Here is a 25,613-nt window from a genome sequence, read left to right on the forward strand (position 1 = left end):
TGCTGCAGCCAATCACAGGCTGCTGCGGTCTCCTGGGATGAAACCAATAAAAGTGCTGCCTAGCAAACACAGGGCTGGCTAAAAATGTTGCTGTTTATTTTTCCTTTAGACTACTTTTAGATCATGGAGTTATCAGGGTGCACATACTAAACAATTCCATCACAAAAGCCCTGCTACATCTGTATAATATAATGTTTTTAGCGTTGTTCATTTTAACTCCCTGTAACACAGTCTACATCTAGAATGCTACATGCATCATAAATGATTTGGCCCTTTCAATCTGAGTATTTAACAAGCTGTTCGACATCAGTAAGTCAGACTAAATGAAGCTAAATACCATAGCCTCAGGTCTTTTTTTTTTATTCTAGGTCACACTCTCTTGGTTTATATGTTTGTTTCCATTTCATTGTGTATTATACTCTGTGTGTGATTTATCAGCATCTCTAAGAATAAATTAAATAAAAATGAAGTATGTTCTCAATCATATGTAATTTGTAAAGACCCATAGTAAAGGTGGCTTACGTTGCAATGTGATCATAAATTGCTGCCGATACGGAGGCCTAGTCCAGATACTGAGGGTATGTGCACACGAGAACTGTTTTTTACGTCTCAAAAGACAGACTGTTTTCAGGAGAAAACAGCTGCGTAGTTTCAGACGTAAAAGCTCCTCCTCGCATTTTGCGTGGCGTCTTTGACGGACGATCATTTGAGCTGTTCTTCATTGAATTCAATGAAGAACAGCTCAAATTACGTTTCAATGAAGTGTCCTGCACTTCTTTGACGAGGCAGTAATTTTACGCGTCGTCGTTTGGCAGCTGTCAAACCACGACGCAAAAATAACAGGTCATCGGCACAGTACGTTGGCAAACCCATTCAAATGAATGAGCAGATGTTTGCCGGCGTATCGGAGCCGTATTTTCAGGCGTAAATCGAGGCATAATACGCCTCGTTTACGCCTGAAAATAGGTCATGTGAACCCAGCCTAAATGTTTTTACTGCTGCGCCTATTACCCATTTTTGTAAAATAACTCCATTTGTTCTTGAAAGCATTCTTTGTCTATGGCTATAGATGGTTACATTACATTGGCTCTGGCAACACACTGTAGAGGGCAAAGGGGGGCACAAATGATCTGCTTTAAGCAAATGATATTACTTATCAATATATACATTGGAAATTATCCCCCAGGTCCCCACTCTAGAAAACACATAAACAATGCAGTCATGAGTGACGTGTCGAGTAACGCATCCAATTTACGCTTTCAGTACTAGAGTTATTAGTGACCGCAGTTCTGTGATCACTGGACGTGATGTCTCTTGCGGCTGCATTGTTTACATGGGATTCTAGAGTATCCAGTTAATAATTTTTAACATGTATATACTGGAAAGTGATTTGCATATACAGTAAATAAAAAAAGTTTTGGTCCTAAGAATTCATAATAATAATGTAAAACTATTACTTTCCAAATAGGTCACTCTTAAATATCAGGCACAAAATATAATTAATAACACAGATGAAGTCATCTTTATCTTGACCTTTAACGCGTTAAAGAGGCTCTGTCATCAGATTAAAAATACCCTATCTCCTACATCATTTTATCGGCGCTGGAATGTAGTTAACAGCAGTGTTTTTTATTTTGAGAAACAATCTTTTTTCAGTTTATCTTGACTGATAACTTGCTGCAACACAGCCATTGAAAAAGTCAACTTAAAGTTTCTTGACACTGTATTTAATGAGGCTCTGTGACCAGATTAAAAATGCCCTATCTCCTACATCATTTTAACGGTGCTGGAATGTAGTTAACAGCAGTGTGTTTTATTTTGAGAAACAATCTTTTTTCAGCAAGTTATGACCTTTATTACATTTATGCAAATTAGTTTCTTAATGCACAAGTGGGCGTTTTTTAACTTTTAACCAAGTGGGCGTATTACAAAGAAGTGTATGACGCTGACCAATCAGCATCATACACTTCTCTTCATTACACCCAAGCTTGTTTCACTGAATAGCATGATCTCGCGAGAACACGCTGTGACGTCACTTCCGCCCACAGGTCCTTCATCCCTGCGTCTGAAGACTGAACATAGATAGTCTCCAGGCGTATGAGAAGTTACAGTCGTCGGATCTGCAGCAGCAGCAGCGGAGGAGGCAGCATCACGCAGGTAAGCATATAGAACTCCCTAGAGACTAAGGACCTGTGGGCGGAAGTGACGTCACACGAGATCATGCTATTCAGTGAAACAAGCTTGGGTGTAATGGAGAGAAGTGTATGATGCGGATTGGTCAGCGTCATACACTTCTTTGTAATACGCCCACTTGGTTAAAAGTTAAAAAACGTCCACTTGGGCATTAAGAAACGAATTTGCATAAATGTAATAAAGGTCATAACTTGCTGAAAAAAGATTGTTTCTCAAAATAAAACACACTGCTGTTAACTACATTCCAGCGCCGTTAAAATGATGTAGGAGATAGGGCATTTTTAATCTGGTCACAGAGCCTCATTAAATACAGTGTCAAGAAACTTTAAGTTGACTTTTTCAATGGCTGTGTTGCAGCAAGTTATCAGTCAAGATAAACTTGGCTACATCTGTATACCAAAGATATGATTAGCTTGAAAGGGTCCATACCCCAAAGAACATTGTACATTTAAAGTGAAAACACACAGGGTAATATATAAGACAATCACAATATGTACTATTCCTTAACATACTTTTACTAACGTTATAGATTTTGCTGCCAGCAAGAGCAGAGACGCTTGTTCCACGCAGCTGCTCCTTGAGTATGTGGGCAACTATAGCCAATGGCAATCTCTATAGTTTTCCTATGTAGTGTAAGGCAGTAAGTAGCTTGTGGACTCGCTGCTGGAGAAAAAAACGCTGATAGTGTTGCCTGGTATAATACATGGACGGCCTTAGTTCGCCTGAGCGAGAGTAGCTGCTTGTTAGCGGATCTCCAGTTTTTCTCATAGAGGGGGTCCCTCTATAACATATGTGCTTTTAGGGCACATGGACAGGGATTGTACTGATGGGACCACCCCTTTAACATTTGAATAATAGCATTAGACAAAAAACTTTTTTGAGTCACAATTTTCCTTTTTAAAATCATGTGAAATCACTGGTTTATAGAGAATCTCCATATACAGTGCATTTAACCATAAAGAAATCTGCATTCACGTTTAATGGTAACCAATATCATAAAAAAAGAAACTGCTTATAATGAATCGTTCATGGTCTCGAGTTTCAGGACCATTTTCTGATTCCATTACATTCACAATGAGCAGATTTAAAGCGGATCTGTCATCAGATTATGTGCACTATGTAAGGGCAGCAATTGTGTGGAGATAGATCTGACCTCCTATTAGCCGAAATGGTCCAAAAAAAATATTGTGCTGTTTGGTTAATAGAACCCATACAAAAATACAATGAATGTACATTTATAAGTCCCCTTTTTTCATAAGGGGAGTGCTTTTTTTTGGACTAACAGTAGAGCAAACCTGTAATCACACTATGCTGCCTTTTTAAAGGGCAGCATAGTCTAACGACAGATCTACTTTAGGGTGCAGTTACACGTGGAAGATTTTGTTGCAGACATTTTCTGCAACTAAAAATAAGTTCTATACATCAAAATGTAGTTTTGTCTGCAGCAGGTGCATGGACTTTTGCAAGTTCCATTCAGATATATGGAACTGATTTTCAGTCGCAGAAAATTTTTGCAAAAAAATTTGCTGCGTGTGACTGCACCCTTAGGGCATGTTCAGACGTTGCAGATTTGCTGCAGAATTTCGCTGTGGGCAGACCACATTGGATATTCTGAGCAGTCTTGCTTTTCTTTGGTTTCTATAGCTTTTTAGTTTACAGTAAAAATAGGGAGAGAAACTCCAGCTCACCTGACACACTCCAGTGTGTCGTAGATGGCGCCCGGATGCTCGTGTCGGCACACGGATGGCAACAAGAGGGAAAGAAGGAAGGTAGGATCCAGCGCTCAGTAGCGTTAAAATGGAAAATGATTTTCCAAGTTTAATTGGTATAAGTTAAAAGGAAAGTCCAGTTGAAGGATGTCCCGGGTGTGTAGGAAGTGGAGAGGTGGTATCCTCTAGGCCTACGCGTTTCGGACGACTGCCGCGTCCGTAAACTTGGCTGTGGTAGATAGTCTATCCCGCTTTTTAGTTTACTTATAGCAGAAGTTAAAGAATGTCCGGCTCTGTACATTTTTCGCTATGGTGGTCAGGGAATGTTTGGCTCTGTATTTAGCCTGATGTCGGAAGGGGGGTTCACAAAGCAGCTGCAAAGCACAAGGGTTGGAAGTGCGGCCCCACATGCCCTGCTTGGAGAAGGGTGAGACAGAGAGCTGGAGATAGGAGGGAGGGGAGTGAAAAACCTGGGATAATGCTTTGTTGTGCTGCTCACCAAAGTATAGTGGGCCGGGAGGTAGACAGAGGATGAAGCTGTGCAAGAAAAGCGAGGTACAAGTCAGGAAAAAATCTCCCGCTATATATGTTTAACGTAAATCTGTGACGGATGGCATTCCGCGCTTATAGGCTACAATGTCAACAATGCGTATACATTTAACTTGTACATTTTTTTTACTACAATAATCCATACCTTTTTTTGTATACTGACATAAGCTGGCCAGATAGAGGACAATAGAGACCTATGGACAAGTTTAGTGTGTACGTCGTGAGCTTTCCAGACATACACACTAAACATAGGGCATAAATGTGGTGTAAACAGGTCCTTAGTACCTACTTGTATTCCCCATAAAATATCAAGTCTGGTGCATTTTTTCTTAGAACTCTGAATTGTGGTGTTCCTCTGTTATTCCTCCTAGAAACATCGTAATACATTGACAATTGTGTATAACCATTTTCCTTGTTAACAGGGCACACGTCCTTACACAATCTGACATTGTCAGCACTGATTAGACAGTGTCATACTGTGTAGGAACACGCGCTATTGACAAGGGGAATGGCAACACCAAGTTGTCAATTTATTCATACATTTCCATGAGGAATAACAGAGGAAAAACACAATGCAGAGTTCAAAGAAAAGGTACTTCAGCTTTGTTATTTCATGGGAAATACAACTACTTTCTAAACCACACGTCGGTAAATTGCTAGGTTCACCTTAAATGAACATACTTTGGACTGCATGTTAAATGAATAAATCCCTGTGTTTAGCTTCTATATGAATGTCAATGAACTATTTCGACTCTGCTTTAGTGCACTGCCAAATTTTAGAAGCTCACAGAGAATACTCGAAATAAGGCACATATGGTAAGCAGGAAATGCCAAGGACTGCTTGTACGGCCTAAGGGACAGGGAATAGTCAGTTGTTTTTTTTTTGTTTGTTCTTTTAAATTACAGTAAAATAAATGTACTTCATTAATAAAGGCCTATGAAACAATAAAGTCATGAAGGCATAATAAACTAATCTTCAAATAATGACATTTATACCATTAATTGCTAATTATAATGGGAAAACGAATGTATTATATGATAAATAAGAATATACATTAAACGTTTTGTTTGATACTTTACGTTCTGTTTTCCTAGCTATGAAAATGGTGGCATGTGTGACAAGTGTGGAGTTGAGCAGAATGAACTGGAGGGGAGTTTATATAACAAGACTAGGATATTTATTAACACACATAACTCATGTTGCTACTGACTAATTATTTTAATGCTGGAGATTTCAGTTTGTCTGTACTTGATTTTAGAATTTTTCCATAAGCCCCAATATGTCTACAGAAAGATTTGCTGCTACCTGAGTAACTAAATAGCTGTCTAACTTATAAAGCAGGTCAGGTATAAGAGCAGAAATTCAGTACAGGGAGATTTATAGGGACCAGTACAAACAAAAAGTAGTGATGTCCTTCACAGTCAGAGCCAAAAATAAATTACAGCTTTCACTTTCCGGCTAGCCACAGAAAAATGAAAGATTATTTTCCAGCACAGTTTTTTCTAAAGCAATTATTTTGTGAAAGTGAGAGTATAAAAGGCTATAGGCACATTTGAACCATATTTATTGCTCAAAACATCTAAAAAAAAGTAGCCTTGATTAACATTTTTACTAATTTTTCTTGTATACAGCTCCTATGCAGAACTACGTATCTCCCTGGTAAATAGAAACAAACTATGTGTAATCTGTTCCTGCAGTCATATCCCCTTTTATCCTTCCTCTACTTCTTTGTAACCTACAGATTGTATGTAGGAAACAGTATGAGACAGATGGAAGCGAGTACTGAAAGATCAGACTACACAGGGTTTGTTTGTAGTCTGTTACCATGAAGGCACATAGAAACTGGAGCTGAGATTCTTCTATTATGCTATAGTACAACTGCTGTAGCTTCCCGACCTTAGAACTTTAGCAAGAGACCAACATATTACAAGACTGACATATGACATTGGTCATTTGGAGCCAAAAGGTCTAGAGATTGTTATAACAGGAGCATGCATTTCAGCATCACAGGAGAACATACTTCACTATATACTAAAGTTGTTCTCCCGGGACAAATCCTCTTTTACTTTAGTACATTATAACTGTGCATATAACTTTCAAGAAAATGCTAAAGTCATCATCATTTTATAGGATTGTGGATAGGATAATCTGCCTGGCTTTCTAAATATCAATTAGCAATGATGTGCAATAGCTGTATAGAACAGACATACAGGTATAGCAATACTTATCTAGACTTTGATAGCTTGCTGCAGTGTGACAACTTACCACTAAGGCTTCATGCCCACTTGAGTCTTTTTCTTCAGGGTGCTAGCCGTTTTTCTGACGGCTAGCACCCTGACCCATTCATTTCAATGGGGCCATGCACACTTCAGTTTTTTTTACGAAAAGTAGAGCATGTCCTACTTTGGTACAATATTCCGTGACCGTGAGGCCCATGCAAGTCAATGGGGCCGTCAAAAAAAACTGAAGGCACACGGAAGGCATAACACCCTTAGGCAAAAAAACAAACTCTCTGTGATCAGGGCCTTAAGCCAACGAAAAGCCATTGAAAATGGCAAGTTAAAGTTTCTTGCTTCTGTGGATTTAACACGTTAAAAGTCAAGTTAAAGATCGCTACATATTATCAGAGGTATGTGAAAGACGGTATGGGTTAATAAGAGACCTCAAAAATAATAAATATATTTAAATCACTTTCTTTTTCTTCAGTCCATAGCCTTGCACACATACTATAAAGTAGAAATAAAACAATCTACTGGCATTAGTAAAACCTGAGTTTTACCTGCCATTCAAAATAAGTAACTGTAATCCATGCATGTTCATAATTTATGATTTAGTCATATGGTGTTTATAATATATCTGCAGGATAGCTTCAAAATCATGTCACATTTTTAAAGGGGCTCTATTTTTATTTTTTTATTCATTAGAATACCTTATTTTATGATTTTCTTAAGATGCTTTTAAGGGTATAAGCATTATATTTTTACCAGAGAAAGCATAAGCTCTTTGCACCTTCAATGTAACACAACCATCTCTTCATTGTGGGTCCTGGGAGTGCGCAATATTTTTCAGAATGCGTTGTAATAAAATATGAAATCCCACTATGTAACTGCTAGAATCTCAAAGAAGAAAATGCATTCACATCTACTGGAGAACTGAGTATGTGGATATTTCCCTAGACAAGTCATTGGATTAGACCACCTAATAGCTTAAAGGGGATTTCTGGCAAACAAGAAAATAACTTTAAATACCTTTAATCGATTTCTAAGCTGTTTTTCCCCGACATGTTGCAGTACATATTTTTCAATTTCTTCTATGTTCAGTCAACTCCTGTTCCTGGACTGCAGGCTATCCGTACTTCTGGTAATGGGGTGGTCCAGAAGATATCCCTTCCCCCTCAATCACCATATATCCACCACTTCGTCTTACATCTCTGTTCATCTTACCCTAAGCGCACGTTCAGATGTGGTGGATTTGCTGTGGAATTCCTCTGCGGACAGGATGGAAATCCACAGCAGTCTTTTTTTTTTCCTGTGACTCCTATAGCTTTTTAGGCAATTTAGTGCAGACATTGCAGTAAATAGCAATGTGGAAACTAGCTTGCAGTGCAGAATTTAATTTCCACAGCATGCAGAGTCTGTTGTGGAAAAGCAACAGATTTTCACTGCGGATTCCTGTCTTTGCAATGCAAAGATTGAAATCTGCAGCAAGTCCTCTGCATAATCCGCCACGTCTGAACAAACTGTCAAATGTGCACATTTTGCTGCAATGTTGTTACGTAATTGCCGCAAATTTGCAGCGGAAAATTTCTGCCATGTCTGAACATGCCCTTAGTAACTGTCTTCCAGCCATGTAAACCTTATGTGGACCGTTCCTGCCTACTTTTCACACTAGCAGCCGTTATGGCTGCTACAGCGGTAGCGACGCCACCTTGGGGGCCGCACCTCCCGGCCCCTAACATTTATGGGCCCCGGTGCTAGCGACAGCCACATTCACTTTTATCTGCATCCTCAGGACGCAGCTACAAATGAATACTATAGGATGCAGGCCATGTTAGGCACTGGAAAGACTCCCTGCTCAGGCCGGCGTAATGACATCACTGCATCCCGCCCTGAAGATGTGCAGCGCTCCATCCGTCGCAGGAACAGGGCAAGGTATGTACACATTTTGGGGGGGGTTTGTGGCACTATACACAAGGGGGGAGCAGGGTGGCACTATATGCAAGGAAGGAGCAGGGTGGCACTATATACAAGGGGGAGCAGGGTGGCACTATATACAAGGGGGGGAGCAGGGTGGCACTAAATACAAGGGGGGAGCAGGGTGGCACTATATGCAAGGGGGGAGCAGGGTGGCACTAGATACAAGGGGGCAGGGTGGCAATATGTACAAGGGGGAGCAGGGTGGCACTATATACAAGAGGGGGGCTGTGTGGCACTATCTATTAGGGGGGCTGAATGGCACTATTTACAAGGGGGAAGGTCTTTGTGCCACAGTCTACAATGGGCTATGTGTGGCGCTATCTACACGGGGCTGTGTGTGGCGCAATCCACAGGGGGCTGTTTCTGACGCTATCTACAGGGGGCTGTGTAGCACTATCTACAAGGGAGTGCTGTGTGGCACTATCTACAAGGGAGGGGGATGTGTGGCACTATCTACAAGAGAAGGGGGCTGTGTGGCACTATCTACAAGTGAGGCTGTGTGGCACTATATACAAGAGGTGGCTGTATGGCACTATATAGAAGTGGGGCTGTGGCACTATATACAAGAGGGGGCTGTGTAGCACTATATACAAGAGGGGGCTGTATGGCACTATACGGGGGGCAGTGTGGCACTATACACAAGGGGGGAGCTGTGTGGCACTTTCTACTAGGGGGGCTGTATGGCACTATCTACTATGGTACTATGGGGGCTGTGTGTGGCAGAATCTACTGGGGTCTGTGTGTGGAGCTATCTACAGGGGGCTGTGTGGCACTATCTACTAAGGGGGGCTGTTTGGCACTATATACAAGGGAGGGGGTTGTATGACACTTTATACAAGGGAGGGGGGCTGTGTGGTACTATATACAAGGGAAAATGTGTGGCACTATATACAGGGGGCTTTATGGCAATATCTACAGGGGGGCTGTATGCCACTGTCTACAAGGGGGAGGTGGGGGCGCTATCTACAAATGGGGCTGTACAGAACTGTCTACAGGGAGGCTGTATGGCACAATCTACAGTTGGCACTATCTATAAGGGGGGCTGCGTGTGGCACCTAGGGGGACCCAGTCAAAAGTTTGCTTTCGGGCCAAGTCTTTCCTAGTTACGCCCCTGGTGTGCTGTGAGGCATCGAAACAGAAGTTGGAGAGGTGTTTACCATGTGCACGAGGTTGTCTGCGTGGTTTGAAGGAATTTTGAGGCAGATTTTTTTCTGCCTGCAAAACAGCTCTGTGTAAACTAGGCCTAAAAGAGACTACAAAAGTTTAATTTTAAATAAATGAGCATTGCATATACAATTTATATATTTAATATTTTCTTCTTATCTTGGAGACCTTGGCTGAAGGTGGGGTTTGCTTGCATTTACTTTATGCAAGATAGATTGGCCAGTTTACTCTGTGTAGTTAGGATACAGAGCCCTATACATTTCTCTTATATACAACAAATCACACATGCAGTTATTACTTAATAAGCGGAACACATATAAATGGTGGTCTGCATAAGAGCTATATACAGAAAACGATAGGAGTTTAAAAAATTGTATACCGTTAGGTCCAGAATTATTTGGACAGTGACACAATCTTCATGATTTGGGTGCTGCACGGCATCACATTGGATTTGAAATGAAACTGAGATGCAATTGAAGTGTAGACTTTCAGGTTTAATTCAAGGGGTTGAACAAAAATATCCTGTGAAACGTTTATGAATTGTAACCATTTTTTCTACACAGCCTCCTCATTTCAGGGGCTCAAAAGTAATTGGACAAATTAACATTACCATAAATAAAATGTTTTTTTTAATACTTTGTAGAGAATCCTTTGCAGGCAATTACTGTCTGAAGTCTGGAACCCATGGACATCACCAAATGCTGGGTTTCCTCCTTTGTGATGCTTTGCCAGGCCTTTACTGCAGCTGTCTTCAGTTGTTGCTTGTTTGTGGGTCTTTCTGCCTTTAGTTTTGTCTTAAGCGAGTGAAATGCAGCTCGATCGGGTTGAGATTTGGTGATTGACTTGGCCATTGCAGAATATTCCATTTCTTTGCCTTAAAAAACATCTGGGTTGCTTTCGCAGTATGTTTTGGGCCAATGTCCATCTGTACTGTGAAGCGACGTCCAATCAACATTGCTGCATGTGGCTGAATCTGAGGAGAAAGTATATCCCTGAACACTTCAGTATTCATCCGACTGCTTCTGTCTTCAGTCACATCATCAATAAACACTAGTGATCCAGTGCCTTTGGCAGCCATGCATGCCCATGCCATCACAATGCCTCCACCATGTTTTACAAGAGGATGTGTTGTGCTTTGTATCATTAGCCGTTTCAAGCCTTCTCCATACTTTCTTCCTCCCATCATTCTGGTACAGGTTGACCTTAGTTTCATCTGTCCAAAGAATACTGTTCCAGATCAGGGCTGGCTTCTTTACATGTTGTTTGGCAAAATCTAATCTGGCCTTTCTATTTTTGAGGCTGATTAATGGTTTGCACCTTGTGGTGAACCCTCTGTATTTGCTCTCATGACGTCTTCTCTTTATGGTAGACTTAGATACTGATACACCTACTTCCAGGAGAGTGTTCTTCACTTGGGTAGATGTTGTGAAGTGGTTTTTCTTCACCATGGAAAGGATTCTGCGATCATCCACCACTGTTGTCTTCCTTGGACGTCCAGGCCTTTTGGAGTTCACGAGATCACCAGTGTGCTCTTTTTTTCAAGAATGTACCAAACTGTTGATTTGGCCACTCTTAACATTTGTGCTATCTCTCTGATGAATTTCTTAATTTTTTCAGCCATAACGATGGTCTTTTTCACTTGCATTGAGAGCTCCTTTGACCTCATGTTGTGGGTTCACAGCAACAGCTTCTCAATACAAATTCCACACCTGGAATCAACTCCAGACCTTTCACCTGCTTAATTGATGATGGATTAACAAGGGAATAGTCCATGTAGCCCATTAAATAGCTTTGGAGATAATCGTCCAATTACCTTTGGTTCCTTGAAAAAGAGGCAGCTACATATTAAAGAGCTGCAATTCCTAAACCCTTCCTCAAATTAGGATGGGAATACCCTCAAATTAAAGCCAAGAGTCTGCACTTTAAGCCCATATTGATTATATAACTGTATATTCAGTATGTTTTGGTAAACAGCTAAAATGCCCAAACTTGTGTCACTGTCCAAATAATTCTGGACCTAACTGTATGACTACACATATGAGCAAATACTGAAAACCATCTACCTTCTGGAACATGGCTGCAAACTCTTGATAATTTTAATGAATTTATTATCAGAAATGGGGGTACATTAGTAGGGCTATAAGGCAACATTGCTACCATACTGCTTAACACCTGCTCTATAGCTATTTAGAATATTATATTGTAATACTGCACTGAAAAACATTAGCTAAATTCATTTTTATAATAACTTGTATTGCAAATTATTGTTTGCATATATTTTATATTCAGACAATAGTTAATGATCAAAAGGGTAGACTTCCTGTCCGCTTTTTACAATACATTAAAAATGTTGTATTTGCAAATATCACATTGTAATAATATAATATAATATAAGCAGGAAGTCATGCATTTTACAATCCTTAAGTAAGTTACAACTTATTTTAGTTTAAACAAGTATCTGTGCCTAGAGCGTTATCTAAAAATACATTATTTATAAGTGTGGCATGAGTCTTGTGTACAACCACATGTAACATAGGACAAGTCCATATTCAGACAGGTGGCAATCCTATTCCCCCATGTTCCTAGACAATCCTAGTCAAAACCTCTTTGTGCTAGACTAGTCAATGTACCACATGACTCATGCCAGACACAGCTCAGAACAGCCTGGCTCTGTCCTCTTGTGTTTGTTTTGCCAGGGATAAGCTATTTCACGGACCTGTCAGTGTAAAGTGTTATTCACAGAACATACAATTGCTACAGGGCAAAGAGTTTGTTACTGCCCTGTGATCACGCACTGGAAATTGGAAACACGTGACCAACAGATCAGCAGCTTCAGAAAAATCAAATACAATTTTCATTAGAGACCCTCTATAAAGTTTATGGATTTCTGCACAATTTTGAACAAAAATTTTTTTTTATTAAAAAGAAATAGTGTAAACCTTTGAGACAATATGAAGAATTACATTTTATGTGCTGTAATGATAATCTTTTCCTCTTATTAAAATGGGATGAAGAAGAAGGGTGATAGATAGATAGACAGACAGACAGACGAACGAACGGACGGACAGACGTACAGACGGACAGACAGACTGATAGATAGATAGATAGATAGATAGATAGATAGATAGATAGATAGATAGATAGATAGATAGATAGATAGATAGATAGATAGATAGATAGATAGATTGAATTGGTCAATGGAAGAATATTATACATGCAGATCTTATGCACTACACATGTATACAAACAATTGTCACCTAGTTTTTGAACTTGTCATGGGTGCAATGTGTTTGGCTCTCAATGTGGCATTTGAAAAAGAGTTCCACTTATTTATGTCAATCAGTGACTGCAGGGAGGGGGAGCGTGAATATATCAATATACTTGGACTCATACTTGCGTAGCTAGCCGCTCGCCGCAAGTATAGGTTCTAAATACTCATAAATTACTTAACATTAACTAATAAGTGACATCATACTGAAGTCAGCATGTCTTACTTCTTCATGCAACCCTCAGATAGGGCAAGATAAATATCTGACCGATCCGCTTTAAGCTGTATAAAGCATGAAAGCACCCACCTCCCAATGCCCCACACAAACATCAGTCTAGGCATGGTATCAGCAAAGCACTTATAGCAGCACCGTGCGATACGCTGACAGCTGAGCAGTTATTTTGAGAGTTATGAGTGGGCATATCCTTGGGAATACTTGATTAAAATATCTGACTACAGTGTACTTGGGTTAGGAATGTTGAGAAACCAAGAGGCCTCATGCACACGACCGTGCAGTATTGACGGGAAGTAAATAATGCACGGATGGGCCGAGGATGGGTTGCGGAGTGTCATCCGCTTTTGCGGACGGTGCTCACAGTAAAAAGTATAGGAGCACAGTCCGTAAATGCAAAAAGTAGGACATGTCCCATTTTTTGCCGGTTATTACGGGAAAGTGTCTGTGGCCGATAGAAATGAATGGGTCAGTATTTTATCCGCAATTAGAGAACCGTAATTGCGGATAAAAATTACGGTCGTGTGCGTAAGGCCTAACATAGCGTATAAAACGAGCCCCTGGTTGACTTACTCATTTACTGATTTATTGACAATGGTATTATAAGGTTTTTTTTCCGTTTTATGTAAATAAAGCTTAATGATTGTATAAATTATACAAGTTTACAATATACGTTGTGTTTCAATTTCTACTCCGCCTCATGCCCACTTCAGTTTTTTTCGTCAGGGTGCTATCCGTTTTTTAACTATTAGCACCCTGACACATTCATTTCAATGGGGCCATGCTCACTTCCGTTGTTTTAACGGAACCACGTGGCCGTCCCATTAAAAGTAGTGCAGCTCCTATTCCTGCCCGTTTTTGACGGAACAGTCTCGGCCTTTTTATTGAATTTGGTCCGTGAAACAACGGACTGCACACGGAAGCAATCCGTGTATGGCCCGTGTTTGACGGAACCGTCATTAATGGCCATACAACGGCCGACGGAAGTTGAAACATTAATGTTTACACCCATAGGCTGCTATCTGTACAGACTCTCAGCAGAGAGTTTGCCATAATTGTATCGATAAAATCCTCTGTGAGATAGAAATTTCATGAACACAAATCTTTTTACTGTCCTAATAGTTTTCTACAATGTATCAGTGCAAGTAAACTGTATGAGCCTTGACTACATAACTTTTTAGCTCATAAAGAGGGCTGTGCAGGAACCAATTGTATTTTGAAAGTGACTTGTCAATAAAGACTTTTCACACACATCAATAAAAAATAACCTAAAAAGTTAGACAATAGTGACAATTGTCTGGATAGATACTGTAAGTAGGACAAATCAATGGGGTCCATGAGATGCGTCATACAATGGAACCAACACAGCATCATGATTTCGGTTATAAACTGAAACTACAATGCAGATATGAACAAAGCCTAGCAGATGAATAGATAGACAGACATGATAGATAGATAGATAGATAGATAGATAGATAGATAGATAGATAGATAGATAGATAGATAGATAGATAGATAGATAGATAGATAGATAGATAGATAGATAGATAGATAGATAGATAGATAGATAGATAGATAGATAGATAGATAGATAGATAGATAGATAGATAGATAGATAGATAGATAGATAGATAGATAGATAGAGACTTTGCATAGACTGTGAGTTGGCCAGCTGCCTCTTCGCTACAGAGTAGCCACCTAGTGGGTCCACATAACCCTGGATCGTGACAAATAGATATGAGACAGATAGCTTGAGGGGGTCCATGCCACTAGCCAACACTCCCCCCCCCCCATATGTCCGGTGGCGCCGCTTCCGAGCCTCTAACATTTATGGTCCGGGCGACACGGGCCCTCTCAGGCCCGGGGGTGTCGCTAGCACTGGAGGGGGACCCGATGCTAGCGACAGTCACCCCCTCTTGCAGTATTTGTACCTGCACGCAGGTACAAATACATACATTAGAGCTGAATGGCCGAGCAATGACGCTGATTGGCGAGGCAAAATTACTTGCCCCGCCAATCAGCGCCTTTCAACGACACGTCGTTCAGCTCCAGCAGACCGGCTCAGAAGAGAGCCTATCTGCATTGCCACCAGACAGCGCGGGAACAGGATCATGTGAATATGTAAAGTTTTTCGTTTTTTTCTAATAAAACTGTGAGTGGCATTATCTACAGGGGGGGTTTATATGTGGGGATGTGGGCCACTGTATACAGGGGGGGTCTATATGTGGGGATGTGGGGAACTATGTACAGGGGGGTCTATATGTGGGGATGCAGGGCACTATATACAGGGAGGTCTATATGTGGGGATGTGGGCCACTATATACAGGGGGGTGTATATGTGGGTAGGTGGGGTACTATCTACAGGGGGGTCTATATGTGGGGATGTGGGGCACTATATACAGTGGGTTCTATATGTGGGAATGTGGGGCACTATATACAGGGGGGTCTATATGTGGGCCACTATATACTGGGGGGGTCTATATGTGGGGATGTGGGGCACTAAATACAAGGGGGGTCTATTTGTGGGGATCTGGGCCAATATATACAGGGGTGTCTATATGTGAACCACTATATACAGGGGGGTCTATATGTGGGGCACTATCTACAGGTGGAGTCTATATGTGGGGCACTATATACAGGGGGGTCTATTTGTGGGGATGTGGGCGACTATCTACAGGGGGTCTATATGTGGGGCACTATCTACAGGGGGGCTATATGTAGGGCACTGTCTACAGGGGTGGGCTATATGTGAGGCACTATCTACAGAGGTGGGCTATATGTGGAACACTATCTATAGGGGAAGCTATATGTAGAGCAGCACGGTGGCTCAGTGATTAGCACTATTGCCTTGCAGCTCTGGAGTCCATATGTGGGCACCACCTACTGAGGGCTGTATGTGGGGCACTATCTACAGGGGCTTCTATGTAGGGCACTATCTACAGAGGCTCTATGGGGGTCACTATCTACAGGGGGCACGGTGTGTGTGTGTGTGTGTGTGTGTGTGTGTGTGTGTGTGTGTGTGTGTGTGTGTTATTATAGTTAGTGGTGCAGTGTATGGCGCTTATTATATTTAGAGATGTTGAGAATTTTAACTTTGTTTATAGGTGCAGAAATGTTTTAAAAGTGAGAAGTGAAGACATCTGAGTGGAAAACTGTAGAAATGGGTCATGGCCGGAAGAAATACAGCATAGAGGTCTGGACTGAAGGGAGAAGAAAATAACTAGAATCTGAGACGTCACCAGTGAGTTACTTAATGTAAATGTTTATTTTGTTTCTAATCAGCACTGTAGTCGAGATGATGGGTGGTATGATTTTTATTTTACGAAAAAGCATCTCCCAGCATATCCTTACCATTGTTCGGGACATGCTGGGAGCTGTAGTTTTACGCCGTACAAACCTATACGGCAGGGGTTGCACTAAATTGATCTGTATTTGTTCTGGTGTTGTATATATGTACGGAGCTTGGTTTTGGGGCTGTATATATGTACTGAGCTTGGTTCTGATGCTATATTTAAGTACTGAGCTTTGTTCTGGTGCTGTATATATGAGCTTGGTTCTGGTGCTGTACATATGTACTGAGCTTTGTTCTGGGGATGTATATATGTACTGAGCTTTGTTCTGGTGCTGTATTTATCTACTGAGCTTGGTTCAGGGGCTGTATTTATGTAATGAGCTTGGTTCTGAGGCTGTATTTATGTACAGATCTTTCTTCTGTTATTATATATGTATTGAGCTTGGTTCTAGTGCTCTATTTATGTACTGAGGTTGGTTTCTTGTATTGTATATATGTACTGAGCTTTGTTCTGGGGATTTATATATGTATGAGCTTGGATCTAGTGCTGTATTTATGTACTGAGCTCAGTTCTGGTGCTCTATATATGCATTGAGCTTGGTTCTGGAGCCGTATATGTCAGAGCTTGGTTCTGGAGCTGTAATTATATAGAATATATTTATAATAACAAAATTGTAGGGCAGATCGAATTGTTCTCAATTCATTGTATATTTCATGGGAACGTGACTGGTAGTTTTAACCCCTTGAACCACCACCATGCGGTAATACATGACCTGACAATATTTCCCCAGTATATTTTTTTCAGATGCAGCAAAATCTTTAAAATCCACTTTTAAAACGGCGCACACTTTATGCCAATTACTCATTAAAGGGTCATGGGGTGGTGCCGCTATCCTGAACTGTCACATAGTCTTGCCTCCAAACCCAACTTTTCATGTTTGATTGACAGCCCCCTGGCTGATACAACTTTCTCGGATGCGCCATTGCCATGTGGCACTATACTCAAGGGGGGGGGGGGCTGTGTGGAACTATACACAAGGGGGAGCATTGTGGCACTAAACACAAGAGGGAGCTGTGTGGCACTATACACAAGGGGGAGCTGTGTGGCACTATTTTCAAGGGGAGGGCTGTGGCTCTATCTACAGGGGGCTGTGTGTGGCGCAATCTACAAGGGTCTGTGTGTTGCACTATCTACTAAGAGGGGGCTGTGCGGCACTATCTACTAAGGGTGGGATGTGTGGCACTGTATACAAGGGAGGGGGCTGTATGGCACTATATACAGTGGGAGCTGTATAGCGCTATATACAGGGGGGCTTTATGGCGATATCTACAAGGGGGCTGTATGGTACTATCTATAAGGGGGCGGTGGGGGGCTGTATAGCACCATGTACAAGGGGGAGGTGAAACTGTCTATAGGCGGGGCTGTATAGCACTGTCTACAGGGTGGCTGTATGGCACAGTCTACAGGGGGCACTATCTATAAGGGGGGCAGCTTGTGGCACCTGGGGGGGGCCCAGTCAAGAGTTTGCTATGGGGCCCTGTCTTTACTAGTTACGTAGATAGATAGATAGATAGATAGATAGATAGATAGATAGATAGATAGATAGATAGATAGATAGATAGATAGATAGATAGATAGATAGATAGATAGATAGATAGATAGATAGATAGATACATGCGTTTCAAAAGTTTAAATGAACAGCACACTCACTTTTCATGAAGTGCTACAGTACATAAAGTTGGACTTTTAGAAGATATAAAAGAACAATATTTGTAAAACACTGCATTATTAATTTCACATTATCATTTAAGCTTTGGGCACATCCCTTGAAACTGTATATTAAGGGGTTATTTCCATCTCTTAAAGTGATGGCATATTCCTAGGATATGACATCACTTTATGAGTAGTGGGGGTCCAACATCTGGGACCTCACCAATACTGAGAATTAAGGGGTTAAGTTTTCCCTGCAGATTCACTAGAATGGGTTCATGCTGCAGTTCCCTAAATCTGCTGTGCAAGGAAAAACAGTGAAAGGGTGCACCACAAAATCAACACTGCGACTCCTTCAACCTCAAGAACGGTGGGGGGGGGGTCCCAGAGGTCAGACCACCACTGATCATAAAATAAAGGCATACCCTAACTTCATAAAATGAGAATACCGCTTTAACTATGACAATATTAACCAGTAAACATGATAGCGTTTTCTGCAGTAAGTAAAACACCTTGGAAAAATATGGATGTCAGTACATGTGTAGCAGAGCTGAATTTTTCAGGGTATCAAGACTGTCAGTACATGTGTAGCAGAGCTGAATTTGTCAGGGTATCAAGACTTAATTTGCCATTTGGCACAAATCATGAAGACATGATGCGTTATTTGTTACTTTTCCACAGGGCTACAGACAAAGCTGCTTAGCTCAGTGAATTAGTATATACACAAAAGAAACAGTTCAATAGCAACTTCAACTCTGCTATGTCTGTACATTATGACTGTACTCATTTGAGACATGTTTTCACATTAAAACTAGCACTTGTGTAGTAATTTTATCTGTACTTTAGACATAAAACTGATATTCAATTAAAATGCAACTTATTCTTACAGGGTTTTCAAGATTATGATCAATTTCAGAAAACCCTTTTAATGATGACCGCTATAAAAAAAATTATAAACCTTTAGATATACACATAGTATTAAAATTGCCATGTGTTCCTGGGTCTCATTCGCCACCGTGGCCAGTCGTGACATCCTGCCTTGATGCTGAGTCAAAACCTGCAGTGTGTAGCATAAACAGGATGATTAATATACTTTTTTTTAATACTTTATTAGTTTTCCGTTGTAACTAGATATAAAAAAAACACTCCTAGAAATATTTTTGCTTCCCAGTTTGTAAATCTGATGGCATACATGATACAAGTTAAAAAAAACTTAGGCCCGGTTCACAATTGCGCTTGTCAGAGGAGCAGAACAAGGGAATAAGCGGAAGCACTGGTTCCGTTACACCATGGACACCACCGGTGGCCGTCAGAACCCATTGACTTTAAAGGGTTCCATCGGTTGTCCGTGGTTTTATCGAAAACAAAATGTTGCGCTTCTGTTTGCGGTATTTTCGGTTGGATCTGCGACGCAGGCCCCTAATGGAACCTCTAACGCAGATGTAAACTGGCTCTTACTGAGCGCTTCATCTTGTATTTTCAGCCTCTGTTAGGTCCTTCAATTGGACCACATGACCCCTGGTCTGACTATCCGAATTCAACAGCGTCTTTGGTGTGGACCGGAAGTCATGTTCTGTATCCATTCCTAAGAGACTCACATCAAGGCTGTCATAGGAATGACTAGAAAAACTGAACTCTAGTTCACACAACAGACAATGCAGTATTTGGCTCATTAGATCGGGGATAACGTGGTTCAACGGAAGGACCCAATGGAGGCTGAAAATAGTAAATGAAGCCTGTTTTTGTTTGTTTTTTTAACTACAGGATTATGTATGCCATCGCCTTTACAAACAAGGGGAGCAAAAAAAATAAATTCTGAGAGTCCTTCTTTATCAAAATCATGGAATCCCATTAACCTTGTTGATTAGGAACAGACCTATCCATCTATCGATCGATCGATCGTTCGTTCGTTCGTTCGTTCGTTCGTTCGATCTTTCTATCTATCTATCTATCTATCTATCTATCTATCTCTCTATCTATCTATCTATCTATCTATCTATCTATCTATCTATCTATCTATCTATCTATCTATCTATCTATCTATCTATCTATCTATCTATCTATCTATCTATCTATCATATCTAACTATCTCATATCTATCTATCTATCTATCTATCTATCTATCTATCTATCTATCTATCTATCTATCTATCTATCTATCTATCTATCTATCTATCTATCTATCTATCTATCTATCTAATCTATCTATCTGTCTATCTTTTTCTAAGGTATTTCTTTGCAGTCCTGGCCCTGTTTTCCTACAAAATTAGTAAACTACATACAGAGTAAGTACAATATATATTTATTTTGCATTGTGTGACACATTTTTGTAATAAAAAACTAACATGGTCTGCTTATACTAAATATCTAAAGTGCTTACTTGCAAGCAGGATTACATGAAATGTGTTTACAGAGCAGCCACAGGAATCTGCCTTCACATAGCTGGTTTAGGACATTATTCCACAGCATACCAAATGAGAAAACAACTTGCACAAAACCCCACTCGAAAGGCTTCAATTACTGTATGAGAACTTGAATTGAATCCAGCTACAAATATGTGAACGTTCTGAATGCTACCACATGAGGAGCTTTGGTTAAGTATGAAGGGAAATACGCTGGGGTAACCATAGAAGGGACTGTGCTAGGTTTGGTATGTCACTAGCTGTATAATTCTATTTTCATCTTCAGATTAACCATAATCATTCTTTCTTTGGAAAGTTACACTTAGCACATTTTCTATAGTGCTGCAATTGTTTTCTCTCATATCATTAGGATGAAATAGAGCTTGAAGAGGGCATGACAACCCCACAACTGCCCCTTTATACACCATTAGAAAGCCACAGATGTCAGACATAAAGGGTCTGTTCAGGCATAATTATTCATTTACTCAAGAAATAGCTGGTGAAACCTGGGCTTGTCTAATGACCTTGAAATATCTAATATTTTTTTGGGCCAAAATAAAATGAAGCTCCTTGTGTAAACTTTCACAAAAGTGAACGACAAAAGGATAAGGACAAATATACAGGGGTGTGCACTAAAGCACATCTGTTTCTTATTTGTGACTTAAGTGTGTGAAAAAGAAGCACTTTTCGTATTGTCTAACAATTCCTTTGTTTGCCAGCACAAAAAGCAGACAGATGACATGAATTGAGCCTTTAGAAATAGCATGAGGCACCTTGTATTCTCCGCAACAAGCTTTATCATGGCCTCTCAACTTATTCACATACAGTCTTAAGCATACAATCCCGCAAACATGCCTGCGAAAAAATGCAGCTGCTAACAAATGCAAATACTTCTTTTTAAGTCCATTCCCATCTGAAGTAGAGAGAAGCCATGTCTTGAGACCATGGATATTAAAACGGAAAGTCAATGAACTGGGACAATACATGACACATGATAATAAGACTTTCTATGATAGATTTGTCTATAGTTAGAATCCATAATCAATAAATATTGTTAACAAAACGTCAAATCTGCAGCAAAGATAAAACTCAAAATTCTAACTTTATTCACAATGAGCCAAGTAACTCATGTGGAATAAGACGATTTCAGAATAAACAGCTTGAAAAACTTAAATATTAAAAGACCTGGAAAGCAAACGTTGGAATGACTTCTTGTGATCATCAATATGGTGATGGGTTTGGCAGCAGTAACTTAGAAAACAGTTGGATAAGATAAAATGTATATTGTTATTCCTAGCTTTGTTGAACATAATAAACATAATGTATATTACGAGCTTCCTATAAAAACTAATGATGCAGAAGCAGATGCAGTAGAAGCATTGCCAATGTATAGAACAGAGATAACCCTTTGAGTGACTGCTCAGCTGATAGATGAATGCAGCACCAATGGCAGCCTGATAGGGCTTTGGTTACATTTATTATTCATATATAATACATTTTCTGTACTATAAAAAGAACAAACACTTGTGTTATTTTATTTTTACAATCATTTCCTTGAGAACTCCAAATGAAAGCTTATATGTGAGACCATTATGGGCAGTCAGTGACACTGGGCTCTGAATTCACTAGGGGACCTGCTGTTTCTGGCTGATGATTCATCTCATCTAAATAAGAATTTAAGAATAGATTACAGAAATAATATTGTTAATGTGATTATTTGGAATACATGGAATAGTTTATACCAAAATATGAGTAAATTTACAAATACATTGTTTATCAATACATTCACAGAAGTAATATTTATCATTGTGACGAAAAATAAAGAATTGTGTTGTAGATGATATACAAAGAAGACTGCAAGCTAGCCACATTTTTTGGATACCAGATTTGTTTGTGTACCAAAGGCAATGATAGGGATTATATAAAGGCATGTGACACTGATAATTTGGCAATCCAACTAATTGAATGCTTGTGGGTGGGTATATGACACTTTTCTCACCCACAAAAACTTATATTTACAAGGTTACCCTGGTTAGTCTGGATGAAAAATGTCAGAATGCCAGGTCAATGCATATGTGGTGATAATACACACCCAGAAACTGTTTGATCTCAGCATGAGATATGTATCATAAGAGCAATAACAAGGTAAATCATTCAGTGGACAAATTGAAATAAATAACACAACCTTCAACACACTTCATCTATATAAACTAAAGAATAACCCCGAATTGGGCAGAGTGTGGAACTTACTACATGCAATGCATTGCATCCTTATTATCTGCTCAGATTATTATGCAGCTGCAGATAACACAGATCACATATAACATACTAATATGCCTCATGTAAAATGTGATATGCAGAAGAGTAAGGGAAGTATGGCAAGTGTCAGCAGCAGACAGGCAGATGCAGCCAGTGTATCGCAGCTGGGATGTTAGGTGGTGTGTGTAGGTAGCTGGAGAAGTGTCTCACCGCTCTGAAGGGTTGTATCGCACTTCCAGTCGTTGCCTAGTTTCTTACAAGACTCCCACAGGGACAGGTAGTACTGGTTGTCCGCCGTCACCCAGGCTGGGCTCAGAACGGCTCCGATATCCAGACACAGGGCCAGGAAGATGCACACAAGTCCCACCAGCTTGAGAGGGGTGAGCACCGAGGAGCGGACTTCCTCCATCCCGCTGGCAGATGAAGCCATGCTCCCCTCCCAGGATCAGCAGACAGGCTATGAGAAGAGCTTAGGATGCTGTGCAGGGAGGTGGTGGCACTGTACTGGTGGTGTCTGATGCCAGGAGAACTGACAGGAAAGTGTGAGCAGGGCTGTGGGCAGGAGAGCAGGTGGAGCAGGCTTATTTGATGCCTTCTGCAGGAGCTGGAGCTACTCTCTACCTTCTTCCCCTGTGTATCCTACTTGTTTCCCCTGACTCAGAGGCTGCTCCTTGCTCCAGGACAGAAAAGAACTGTTACCCAGTGACCTCCGTCTTTGCATAACTCCCTCCCTCCTTCCTCGTCTTTCTTTGCCTTTTTCTTCTCTGCTCTCTCTCCTTCTCCTCCTGCTGGCTGCAAAGGGGGCACCGGCCAAGCTGCTGACGTCACTGGCTGCTCCAGAGGAGGGACAGGCAGGGGAGCATGGTGACAATGAGGAGAGCGGGAGGCAGAGGTGTCTGCCTAGATTTCACTTCTTCTAATATCTGCATCTTCTGTGCACATGCTGCAGTCTATGGATTATCACTCCTTCTTTCTTCCAGTCTTGTTTATTTCTCTGCTTACATTTATAGGAGACTGTTGTCTTTATAGAATATAAAGTTTAGACATTTTATCCTGAGGCTTGAATCTGTCATTGATCTAGAAAGAAACTGCTTAACATTTATAAAAACTTGTACAATGAAAAACAGGGCAAGCACATCGCCATTTTTGCATGCTTTCCTCATGTCTGACAATTTTTCATTATGGGATGGTTTAATATATCACAAGTGTGCATCAATCTTTTAAAGGGTGTGGAACATGTTCTAGGCCGGAAAAAAAAATCTTGGTTCCTCATTGCCAAATTTAGGGCTTGTCCACACGTAACGGATGTGCTGCAGAAAATTTCTGCGCCATTTCCGCTTGAATTAGCGGACAATCTGCTGCGGAAAACCGCACAATTTCCTGCGTTTTTTACTGCAGAAAGTAGTGCGGATTTTGCTGCATTCGTTTCAAGTAAGGTGATATCTTCTCTGAAAAACACAGCAATTCAGTCCACTTTCCGCAGCAGGAATTGACTTGCTGCGGTACTAAAAATATGCACCGTATTGTGAATTTCTGGACTGAAATTTTCCGCAGTGTGTGGATGACATTTGTTCATTCACACCCACTTTGCTGCTACTGTATTCGGCTGCGTATTTTCCATCCGCAATTCCAGACAGAAAATAAGCAGCAATTCCGTTACGTGTGGGCAAGCCCTTAGTGAGCGTGCACCAACTTATAGCACTTTGGCTTCCGTCGGAGGAACCGATGAACAGAAACCATAGCTTCCACTTGATTTCAATGGTAATGCTTCTGTTGCAGTTGGTTTCCGTTTGTTTTTGTTCTGCAAAGTTTCAGTTTTGCGTTAGTCTATTTTGCTATTGTTTTTTCTGTGGGGAAAAAAAGGGAAACTTTAGTACTCAGAAATTCTGTGGAAAGTTACTACACCATATTCATGAACATACTAAAGTTTGTTTTTTTGCTTCAGATACTGATCGCTCTGACAGTTTTACACAGATATAAACAGACTAAAAATATAGATATACGAAATGTGCTGATATTGTATGAGCGTGTATACATAAGATTTTACCAACTATATGAAGGTGTAATACAGTCCTACAGACTTTTCCTCCATTTCAGGTTAGTACAAATTTACAGCAGCATGGAGGAGTTTATACAGCAGTACTGAGCAGTGTAGCTGAGAATCCAGCACTGGGGTGAGAAAGAACCTTTAAGCTGGCCGTACACATTAAATGTATGTCGGCCCAACCCACCGATTTTGACAGTACTGGCCGACCATATAATATGTTTGTCGGTGTGTCGGCTTTCCGACCCACTCCCCACGACAGATATTGGGGTAGAGAAGGATTGGGCATATTGCAATACAACATACCCGATCCCTTTGTACGTTAGTAGATAAGCTGCTGCCAGAGGAATCTGGAACCGGCTTTCTCCCTTCTCCTTTGAAAATATAAAAAGAACAGCTGTCGGCTGAACGATTGTTTGGCCAACAGCTATCTAAAGTGTATGGCCAGCTTTGCTATGAGAAGCTTCAGCAGCATCTGTGTCTCTCTCTCTGCCTCTCCCTTACTCTGCTCTTGCTCCCCTTTCCACTCAATAGACTTCTATGGGCAGCTGTAAGCTGAACCCTCAGTGAGCAAAGAGGTGTCTTGTCTAGGA

At 40.7% G+C, this 25,613-nt stretch overlaps 1 protein-coding gene across 1 annotated transcript in view; it reads right to left on the reverse strand.

Annotated features, from left to right (window-relative positions):
• Window positions 1-23,869, reverse strand: part of TMEM47 (transmembrane protein 47) — a 124,234-nt gene extending 100,365 nt beyond the window's left edge. The window contains exon 1 of the mRNA XM_075852743.1: window positions 23,187-23,869. Within this exon, the coding sequence (XP_075708858.1) occupies window positions 23,187-23,406 (220 nt within the window). The 5' untranslated portion in view covers window positions 23,407-23,869. The remainder of the gene's footprint in view (window positions 1-23,186) is intronic.
• Between the last annotated feature and the right edge of the window lie 1,744 nt (window positions 23,870-25,613).

The sequence above is a fragment of the Rhinoderma darwinii genome, chromosome 2 (assembly GCF_050947455.1).
Source record: "Rhinoderma darwinii isolate aRhiDar2 chromosome 2, aRhiDar2.hap1, whole genome shotgun sequence".
NCBI classification, from domain to species: Eukaryota; Metazoa; Chordata; class Amphibia; order Anura; family Rhinodermatidae; genus Rhinoderma; species Rhinoderma darwinii.